The 11,787-nt window shown below is 33.0% G+C and overlaps 1 protein-coding gene across 10 annotated transcripts in view; it reads right to left on the bottom strand.

Annotated features, from left to right (window-relative positions):
• Window positions 1–421: 421 nt before the first annotated feature.
• The window catches only part of Ids (iduronate 2-sulfatase), a 34,728-nt gene continuing 23,362 nt past the window's right edge, over window positions 422–11,787 (bottom strand). For 4 of the 10 annotated variants that reach the window (XM_076506697.1, XM_076506696.1, XM_076506704.1 and 1 more), the window contains exons 7-9: window positions 8,251–8,411; window positions 5,840–5,966; window positions 422–1,602 (exon numbers count right to left, since the gene is read on the bottom strand). In XM_076506697.1, coding sequence (XP_076362812.1) covers window positions 878–1,602; window positions 5,840–5,966; window positions 8,251–8,411 — 1,013 coding nt within the window. In that variant the 3' untranslated portion in view covers window positions 422–877. The remainder of the gene's footprint in view (window positions 1,603–5,839; window positions 5,967–8,250; window positions 8,412–11,787) is intronic. The other 6 variants (XM_076506700.1, XM_076506705.1, XM_076506699.1 and 3 more) reach the window with 2 other exon arrangements.

Raw genomic sequence — 11,787 nt, 5'->3', positions numbered from 1 at the left:
CATATACTTCAGTGTTAAATTCAAAATAATCAATATCACTTTACCCTAAGTTTCAAACATGCAGACTTAATGAATCTCTTAATAGACTCTGTGAAGCTCAAAGCTCTGTGCCTTTTCTAAAAATCATTTTAAACATATGTTGCCTGAATCAAAAGAAGTTTAAAAATAATGCAAACAAATTATATCACACATTTTCATATTTATTATATTACTATTAAAAATATTTAAATCACAGTGGTTTAGAAGGTTTTTCAATATTAACATATGAATGTTTTTAAACTTATTTTTTCATTACACGTCATAACCTGTTCCTAACAACTGCTGTCAAATAAAAACTCTAACAACATCTTTCTGTAAAAAAAATTAATTTATAATTATCAAAAAATCAAATTTTTTTAAAGAAATAATCAGATTGTAAATATTGCACAGTTTCTCAATTTAATCTTTGCTTTAAACCTCTTACATTTTCATTTTTTAACTACACTTTCTTTCATAAAACAGTTTTACTATTCAACTGTTTGACAAAACTTTCCAATTGTTATATCTTTCATGATATTATGTTAATCACATCAATATTAAAAGGTGGAATTAAAATTAAGATCTACAAAAAAAAAAGTTATTTCTCATCTTCATTGTATGCGAGTGGCTATAAAGCTCAAAATGTTTATGATGAATGTATAAAAACATCAAAAAATGCATATATTTTTTGACAAAAAATACCATATATTTCTAATAAACACTATAACCAGAAACAAAAACAATAAATTTTTAACAACATCTTTAAAACTGCAAAAACACAAACATATTTTCAATAAATTCTGTACCTAATTTACTTTTATTCCATGTTCACAATTGAATATTTCAGTCTAATTTGTATTTATTGAGCTTTGGGAAGTACTGCTCGCCAACCTTCTCTTAACTGTTTGGAAAGATTATCAACTAATTCCTTGTACTCATTGAATCCTGCTTTATTACGATCTTCTAGTGGATCATCTTCATGAAGGTATAGTTCTTGGGCATGTACACTAGACCAATTAGCTCTCAGTGTTTTTGGATCAAAATCCATCCATTCTGTGTAACGATACTTATTAGTTCTCATGGTATAACCCATTATATGGATGTTATTTAACTCAGGTGAATCGCTAATTTTCATTGGCTGCAATGATGGTCTTGGATATTGACTGAATACAGCATTCTTCCATGAGATGGAATTTTCCAAGAATGTAGTGACATATACAGCTTTATCAATCAGAGGCTTGAGACTGCTGCCTTCTGTGCAGAATTCTATTTCATTTGAAGTAAGAGAACACGGTGGAACAAGAGGAATCTCTGAAAGTTCAACTAAAGTTGGATAAAGGTCAACAAGTTCGACTAACTCATTGACTTCTCGGTAGCTTTCTTTAATAGCTACATGGAAGCTATTTTCCTTTTTAAATGTGTTGTTCACAACTGGAACATACCTAAATGGTTGACGAAACCCATCTTTTAAATCTGTGATATGTGGAATGGAGATGAGAAGTGGTACCTGAAGTGCGACTTCAAAGTTACTGAACTTGGACCATTCTTGATGTTCTCCTAAAGACCAACCTACAGGTAAACTCACTAACATCATATGGAAGAATATGAAACTTGGAACACACACACACCAGTACTTTAACATAATCAAAAACATCAACAACCAATTAACATATCTGAAGAAAAATTAACTTTTTATAAAACATACTGAATGTATAATACTAAGATTTTATAAATCTTGGTTAAATGAAGACATTGCTAAAACTGTTTCAGGACAAAAAATATTTTTTTAGTTTTATATACATATATATTGCAACCAAGTGTGCCATTTGTGAACACTATAAAGATGTTACTTCACCAAACCTTATCTACTGCAGTGGCGAGGCAAAAAATTAAAATAAAAAAAAAATCTGCTCAATAATGCAAGGAAGAATAAAGATATCTTTAACTGATTAAAGTTACTGTAAAGAAAGAGAAATAGGGGCAATGTTTTTGTTAAGCCTTCTTCGGGAAAATTTTAAGAAACATTCCCCACATGTACATTACTATTCCTTATGAGGATTGTTTTTTTTTCATAGTTTAAATTATTTGTTTTACTAAGGTGTTAATGTTCATTGGGCTTAGAAATGTCTAACCATAAGATTATGTAACAGTGTATGGAGTAAATGGTCATCTAAAACAATCCATTGTTGAGAACTATACATCACATCACTGGATTAAAAAAAAAATTGTCTATACTATTCCATAAGTTTACATTTTGCTAATTTAAAACTGCATTTCCAATAATACTTACTTCTGCTGACACTACAACTATTCTTCAACATTGCCTTTACCTACTTAAGTATTTGTTTTGCATGCTCCAGTCTTTCATATCTCCACTAAAACATCCTTGGCAATATATAATTTGAAAATCTCTCTACCCTTGTTAATGCACCCTCTACCCTGATACTGTGTATAAGCACCTCACTTAAATAACATAACACTTTTGAGTCTGACACCATCCCACTCACTAACACTGGCTCTTAGTGAGGAGGTGGGTTTAGAGAATGTTGGCAGAGGAAATCATTACTCAAAATACATTTTCAATTTAGGAAAATGTTAACTTTAAAACATGCTTACCATCTATTGACACTATAGCTAGAATTTCACACTGAAAAGGTAGAAGAACCAGTGCATGCATGATCTATACAAAATGTATGTGCACAGAATCAAGAAAAGTGGTGAACAAATGTGGGAATTGCACTTCACCCAGAACCAAGTTCATTTATTAATGGTGGAATAAAACAAGTAATCATCATTATAAGCCATCCCAAAATAGAAAGCTGAGGTTCACCAACTTGGGGTTGGAATTAAAGAGTCTTGGCTCTGATATTACACATTGGAGGCTGGGGCTATTGGAACAGTGTTGTATATAATGCTCACACATACTTTTGATTGGATGCTATAGTGATGTGTTTTGAGCCACTGGAATCACAATGAAAAGATAACCAACACTAAAGTGTATAAACTTTCTCCTCAACTTGAAGAAATCTGAAACACAACACTCCAGACTCACACATATGAAGTAAACCAAAGAAACAGAACTCTTCCAGTTCTTCCAATTATGAATATCCATCCTCACACCCCAACCAAGTAGGCAAAGAGCACTCAATTTACCCTTTGAATTATGGAGAGAACATGAAACTGTGCTCAATCAAGAACCTAGATGAGGTCACTTCACACTCAGAATTACGAGGAGATAGTGGATGAACAAAATTCCCTAAATTTTAAAAAGGAAACCCATCTTAATTTACTCAATTCAATGATTGGCAGAGACAAGTATAACCCCCTTTAGCTTTACTCATACTAGTTTTCAAATCACAGACCATGATAATATGGTAATACTATCTGGTAAGTGCCTAGCTGGTCCTATGGAATGTCTTATTTCTACAGAGCCTATTGCAACCATTAGCAACAACAGTTAAAATTGTTGCTAATGCAGAAATAGATTGATAAAACCACAACTGTCTGGACATCACTTAATCACAAAAGTACACCCTCTCCTTCAGAATATAGCAGATGTTGCTAAACAGCCATTGTGGAGACTAGAAAAATCCCAGAAGAAAGCTGCCAGATCATGTAAAGAATGTGAAAGAAAAGCATTGAGAGAAATTTAAATATTGGACTGTAAACAGTGCAGAATAGATGAGATATAACAACTCAAAATACTCCTCACTTGTGAAGACCGCAATATGTAATATCGGTATTTGCAAATCATCTGCAAGATATTAGGGAAATTTCAAGAAACCGAAGGATTCCAATGAATACTGAGTCAAGACTATCACCACAAAAAAAAAAAAAAAAAAGAGGCAGGGTGAGCCACATAACACCTCCTGGCAAGACAAGACAAAATGAATGATCAGAGAACAAATCAATTGCAAAGCTGAGAAACAGATGGCAAAAGAATTGTGGAGAGGGATGTATTTCCTTCCTAAGTTGCCATACTTAGAAAGAAAGGGCCAATAAGGGTATAGCAGAACCTAAGGGGATAGATAAAGAATCCTATGAACATGCCAACAACTACTCATTATATCAGCATGCTAGAAGCAACAATACTCATGAAGGAAAAATCGATATACAATATATAGGGCTAAAGTCTGAAATGGTTGTTGAGACGAGGCATGTAAATACCACCATAAAATCCTTATTAAGTAATTTAAAATTCTGTTCAGCAAAAATACTGGATTGCAATGGAGAGTCCATAACATTTAGATGTTTTGAATAACTAACAATAGTTGAAAACATTATCTGATCTAATCAAGAGACAAAGAAAAACCCAAAAGAAAACTAGATTCAAGAGAAGCCCACAAACTGTCTCTTAAGCAAGAACCTGACTGTCTGATCCATAGTCTGGAATTGGATGGAAGGTAGATGATCTGAATTTAAAAAACATGGTGAAAACTTGTACATCCCAGAAGAAGACATATGTTACTGATGCTATACCAAAGACTAGATCTCCAAACAGTATAACCTGATCCCTGTTCATAAAACATAGCTAAAAAAAAATTAATTCACAATGAGATGTAGAGAAATATCTCAGAAACCTGAAACTTGGAGATCCATAGACTTGGTGAAAAATATCATCAAATGATAAGGACACCAATGTGGGCCTGGAAGAATTGAAAAATAGGTTGAGATAAACAACAATAACAAAAAAGATCCTCAACCAAACTTCCCTTGTCCTAGACACAACAAATAAACTGGAATAGCAGGATAAACTGTCACAACCACCCCTATGACCAGTATCCATGAAATGAAAATTCACACCCCACTGTACAGGTAGTAGTGGAAATACTAAAGGTTGGAAGGACAATGGAGGTGGATAATTGACTGAAATGACCAACTTTGATACCAGAATCTGAAATATCAAATGACCTGTACTTGAAAGAATACCAGATGTCTATCAATAGTTGTAACCTTATTTTAAGCACTCCAGTGTAAAGATTTGTGCAAGTAATGTTCCTAAATCTTTAGCATAAATCTTAATTGATTATTTTATCATAGTGCAGTAGCTACATAATTTGTAAATTTCTTGATAAAGTAATGATTCAAATACTTTTATGAATAGATAGTTCGTTTTGGTTTATCATTATTACAAAGCTATACAATGGATGACCTGTGCTCTGTAAACCATGGATAATAAAACCCTGGAAATTAGCATTATAAGTCCATAAGCTTACTAGTGTCCCATCCAAACAATAATAAAAAGGCAAATTATTCATTCCTCTAAATTTATACAAGCAACTATATAGGAAAGGAAAAATACAAACCCTGAATTACTGAAACTAATATTTGAAGAAAAAAAAAATGTCCGACTCTCTCATTATTGCAAAATAACTTATGGAATTGATCAAACTTTCATGGTGGGAAATAAACACTTTAAGGGTTATGAAAGATCTTTAGGAAGCTCATTTTAACTTTTCCTTTATTTTCTATTGTGTGAACTAGAAACATTAATTATAATGTTTCTTCAGCCAACAATATGAAATGTACCTTACATGTTAGGAAACACCACTATTCCTATTGTAATTGATCCTCTTTCTAACTAATAATTTACATTACATATTTACAACATCACCATCATTGTAATAATTTATTTCCTGAAGTCTGCTCTTAATAAAAGGCAAGTTCTCTACAACTATACTATGAAATTATATCTAACTTCATGTATTCTCACAATTTCAGATATATCTTGCACAGGCTAAACAAATTATTTACAATAATCACACAGACCTTAAATCAAAAATACATGTATACGTATAGTAAATCAATATTATTTACTTACCATGATCTCCCAAAAATACTACCAAAGTGTTGCTTGCAAGTCCTGTTTGCTCTAATGTTCCCAACAACTGACCAACTAAATCGTCCATGTATGAAATAGATGCAAAATATCCCTGTCTAATTTCTTTCTGTATCACATAAAAATGACAAATACTTCTTATACTTCTGACATTTGATGCTTAAAAAAAAAATCAAAAAAAAAAAAAAAAATCGATGAATTTATTCAACCGATAAAAACAAGATCTTGCTAGTCCAGGCAAGTTTATAAGTTTTAGTGCACTGCATTTATAGTTTTTATCTTCAAATTTCAAAATAAACATTTTCTTAAACAATAATAGTTCTCAGCTGCCAATAATGAACAATGTCAAAAAAGTCTTCATTCAGTTAAAAAAAGTCATTTTCTTGAAGTTTCCAAAAACATTTTTTGTTCTACACAAAATTATCCCCTAAAACAGTACTTGTCAACATGACTTACATATTGCAAACATTTCTATAATGACAGTTTTGAGCTCAGTAAATTACTTAAGAATTTTTATTCTATCAATGCACAGACCTTATAACTATGAATATGCCAATTCAAAAGGTAAAACAACTGGTAGTATTGTAGCTTTCATTATCAGCAGCTGTGAATAGTAATACATTAATAAAAATACAAACCGTTTTTCTTACTATAACAAAATATTTTGGCACTCCCAAATAAGAATTATTTGAAAACATTTAATTTATAATCTCCTCCCTAAGACATGTACCCAGTAATGATCAGTTACAGGATCTCTCTTTGCTAATCTGAAGATGACCTAGGAAGGTCAAAACATTCTCTGCTTGTCAATAAAAGTGTTAATACCATACCAGCTGTTCCAAGATACATTTTTATTTCAAGTGTGTTTCTCGTCATCAAGAAAAGTTGGTTAATGTTACCAACCATGAAAAAGTAAAACTATATATGCTACTACTCTGAAATTACTAAGTAAATCTTAATAAAATTTGTCAAGCTTTAAGTAGAAACTATAAGAATGTTGTACATAAAAACTGAAGTATTTAAAGAGTATTTATACCAAAAATTAGTTGGTAAACTTCTGAATCTTTTACTGAACAAGTCTGAGTGAAAGGTTATTTTTATGGCGAGAATAAAAACACTAACAGCTTTGACATTTCATTCACAAAACATGTAGAATGTTTTAAATAAACATCAAAACTCATTTTTCTCTAATATAACACTAACTGTATAAAATAGAAATCAGTATACAATATAAAACAACATTCAAAAATATGAAATGAACAGTATTTTTTCCCTCTACACTGACTGCAATGTTCATAAGAAAGTTCCATATGTTGCATTGTAACAGTTTAAACTATTAACCTTCTCAAATCTGTTTCATTGTTGGTATTTTTTTTTACCCATTTCAGTAATAACCCACAGTAGGAGTTCACCAGCTGTTTCCCATAGAGCTAACATAAACAGCATCTATCATGTTTCACAGCAAACTCAAGCAAGTGAAATTTTAGACATTTCATGTAAAAGAAATTTTGTTAAACTAAAGTGTGCAATCGGTCATTTGCACTTAAATACGAATAAGACTTTCTTCCCTAAGCCTAATACAGTTTCACAATACTGGGGGCCCAAAGAAAAATTTTTTGGAATAGAATGTCTTAAAACTACTCTGAATGTAGAATAAAAGATACGTACAGAAGAATCTGCTCTTTCTATTAGATATAAACAATTCTATCAGCCATGTAATGTTAATCAACAAATAATCCTGAAAAGTCCTAGAAGGAGTGAAAGTGCTTATTTAGTATGTTTGAAAAACAACAATATATCAACAAATAAAGGTGGGTCATTCAAATTTTAAATTATAACTTGCAATTAAGTACAATTAATGCTTTAACATGCTTAAACTTCTGTGGCCTACATCGGACGATTAAAATTCTGAAGTGTAGAAATCAAGCTTAGAAACATTACGTGACAGACAAATGAAGACAGATTTTATTTTGTTTTCCCATATTATGAAGTTAAAACTTAAATGAAATATACATTTCAATTACAAACTATGTTTTCACACCAAGTTTATTGATATACATTGATAACAAAGTTTTCTAATCAAATTTTAAGTTTAATACTGTAAAACATCATAAAATGCACTCTGAATTATTTGCACAAAAAGAGTTATGTTAATGTAAAACTGAAAAACAAAATTATAATCACATTATATCAGCATATTTCATCAAAATATCTAACCTTTAGATAAATAAAATTTTTTATTTACTATTACAAGCATTTAATTCAAAGAAAATGTAGATGTAAAACCTTAAGATTAGCCAATGTTGAATATGAGGAAATAAGGTATGCCCCTTTTCTGGTTGACATTTTCTAAAAATGTTCCTATATAAAGTGGAGTTATGATTCAAAGATACCTGAAATTTTTCAGGAAGTTCACCATACGGAAAAGAAACATTAAATTTTTTGACATCGTCTCGTTTTCTCAGATCCATCCAAGGATTCCAAGCAACAGGTGGCATGTAATGAGGGAGTCGAGGGTCTGGTGCAAGAGACATTGATGACAGTGGATAAAGATCTAAGTAAAAGAAAAAAAAAAAGAAAAAATTTCAATTTATTTTGTACTTAGCAATTTATATAAACATACCGTGACCCATTCCTACTCTAGGTCAGTTGTTATCAAACTGTTTTTTTCACGTACAACCTGTTTTTTTCCTTACCTTTGCAGACAACAATGTGATCTATCTATATACTCGGATGCTACTCCTTTTCCATAATTATGGAACCTTTCATTATTAAACTGCAGAAATCCAATGACCCATAGGTTCATAACTGCTGCTTTATATTATTTAAATAGGTTGTTTGGTTGATTTGAAGTTTTATGGCACAGAGCAACTAGGCTATCTGTACCAAACATCTGATAAAAAGTTAAAATTAAAGTAAATTTAGTAGAATGCATAGAGGAAATTAAGGTAAAATAAAACATAAATAGCATAACACCAATGTTTACATTTAGTCTACAACATTAAGAGAAAAACTACAGTAATACAAGTTGTAAAGGACTTTCTATAGCATAATTGTAATTATCATAACTCGCCAGGAAGATTAACTGGTAAGTACAAAAACCACCGTCAGTGACCTGAAGTTGGCCTGTCCAGTCCTGGTTCTGAGTTACTTGACGTTATGGCCATTTTCAAAGAGTAAAGTAATAAAAGTTTCAAAAGACTTGCAGCAAAAATTTAATTATAAAACTCACCACGATGACTAACAGGTAGTTCAAATAGCAACATTAGTCACCTAAAGTTGGCCTTTCCAGTCCTATGAGTAATTTGATGTTACAGTCATTTTCTAATTTCAAATCAAACTAGATAGACTTTGATTATTAAAAGGGAATCACATTAAAAAAGGTAGAATGTATAAATTAAAAACTTAAATGGCATTAAAAAAATTAATGGCCTTTAAAAAACTAAAGACATTTCTACAGTGGACAGTGTCACCATCACCAATAACACTGTATAACATTATGAATAAACCTTGGGACAGAACATGTTTAAAATGGTGCCGTCATTGAGAGTCATAACAACAGCAAGAAAGTTAAATGTAGCTTGATTCATTGATCTAACGAACCAAACAAGATGAGCATTAACCATCCTGTCTAAGGTCTTACAGAGACAGGTCATCAAAGCAATTGGATGATAGTTTGAAGGAATCTTGGGATCCTTCCCAGGCTTAGAGAAAGGAAGGACAATAGCCTGGTGCTAGGCATCAGGAAAAACATTCTCCTACCAGATCCAGTTAAAAACAGCCAGAAGGATGGCAAGAGAAGCAGAAGATAGATGGTACAACATCTCAGTGTATATCATTAAGTCTAACCAATGTGCTGTCAGTTTGAGTTCCACCAGTGTAAAGGGACAATTACAGTCATAGAGACAATCAGCTCGAAAGGAAAGAGGCAATTGCTCTGCCAGAGTCTTGATGGCTGAGAAGGTGGAGAAAGAAGCATCAATACTAGATACCTGGCAAAAGTTTTCACCTAGAGTATCGGCAATGCTCCGGATATCAAATACCTCCTGGCCGTCAGAGAGCAAGATCGAGAGGGGTACACAATTATATTGCCCACTGACCTTTCGAATCTTGTCCCATATGACTTTGGAACTGGTGGTAGAAAATATGCTGGTTGTGAACTTAATCCAAGATTCCTTCTGGCTTTGACGTCTTACCCACAAAGCACATGGAAAGCAATGCAGTTCAAGAGTGTGAGATATCTACGGAAAATATCCCAGGCCAGTTTTTGAGCCTTCTGTGCTACGTGGCAGACAGGACTCCACCATGGAACGAGGATATCATGGAAAATGTGTCAAGGTTTAATTGATCATAGGTCTCTCCAGGAGAAAGTTAGAAAGAACAAACATTGATGGTACCACCCAAGGAAACATGGATGGCTACGGCCTTCAATGGTGTGTTGAGTGTCAAAGACAGGGTGGATACATGCAGATCAACCAATAGTGCCACCCATCCATGCACTCTTCATCACACAGCCTGTCATTTCTGTATAAAGAAAAGCACCAAAAAAGTGACTGTATTGGCAGGTTTCAGAAATGTTTCCTATAAAAAAAGACAAACAGGATGGTGGGAAGCAATCAATGTTTTGATGTCATCCAAATTAAAACGTAAACCTTGACAGTTCCACTATATCAAGGTGGCCATTTTTATTTATGTGTGGGTGAATTGGTTGGAAAGCCCTTCTGTTTACGACCAAGTGTTTTTTTTCTTTACTGTTTTCATTCTAGGTCAATTGGGCAGGTCTTTGCTATTGGAATATGGTTCCAGTGATTGAGGATGTGAACAAATGATTAATTTTGCATCTTGGGGTGGGAGAAGATGTATCTGAGGAAATGCCTGTACCTGTAACCAAAGGAAGTGGATATTGGGATTTGTTGGAATGTATGTAAGGAACAGAGATGGGTGTTGAAGTTGATTCATCAACGTTTTTAACCATGGAGGTCAAAAGACTATTTGTTTTGAGAACAATTCTTCTGTAGGCACAGACAGATCTGTCTGCACTCCCACTGTAGTAATGGAATGAACTGCAGCAACATACCTCCAAGATGAAGTGGTGGACAGCATCTTTTAAGCCTCAGGATAAGTAATGTTATGAATCATTTTCAAATGCTGCACCTCTTTTTCTTCCAACCATTTAGGGCAAAAATGAAAGTAGAACGGATGAGAACAGGGGTAGAAATGTTCTAAATTTTCAGCAGGACACACGACCTGCTGGGCAGCGAAACTTGCCAGACATTTAAAATTATAGAAAGGCACCTCAAAATTGTCATTAGACATTACTGCAAACAAGAAATCAAGAAGAGACAATTATTATATAAATCAATCATTTTAATTATGGCACTGAAACATTATTTCAAAGCAAGTGGCAACAAGCCTTGTATCCATTAAAAATGACACATAAATCAAACTGTTAGATTTAGTCATCCAGTACTAAGACATCAGCTGATGTAGACTCAGTATCTCTATTGTCTCTACTTGTACGAGTTCCATGTGGGCTCGCAAATCATCTGTTTTTTTTAGTGTCCTTCCACCAGGATTCTACAGACTTGCACAGTAATTATGAGCTTGCAAGATCACAGGTCTTATTCTTAGCTAATTTTATTGTCATCAAGAGAATCATTTATTAATTTGGACTACCAGTAATCCTTAATAACTGCCATCTAGAAAAATCCATGTTCTGGTTCAGCAGATGACATGGAAATCACCTGCATGAGACATACCAAGGTCAACACTGTTGATCCAGGGAAAGGTTTACCATCCTCAACAGTAATTTGACTTAACATGTAGGCCCACAATCCACTTGCACTAGGGATTCATCTGATTTGGCAAGTCTTGTGGCTTTGAGCAGTGTCTTGTGTAAGTCAGCTTGGCAAATATCAGCTGCAATGTTG

The sequence above is a fragment of the Tachypleus tridentatus genome, chromosome 6, assembly GCF_004210375.1.
Source record: "Tachypleus tridentatus isolate NWPU-2018 chromosome 6, ASM421037v1, whole genome shotgun sequence".
Classification (NCBI taxonomy): domain Eukaryota; kingdom Metazoa; phylum Arthropoda; class Merostomata; order Xiphosura; family Limulidae; genus Tachypleus; species Tachypleus tridentatus.
This window is presented reverse-complemented; position numbering and strand designations above follow the sequence as displayed.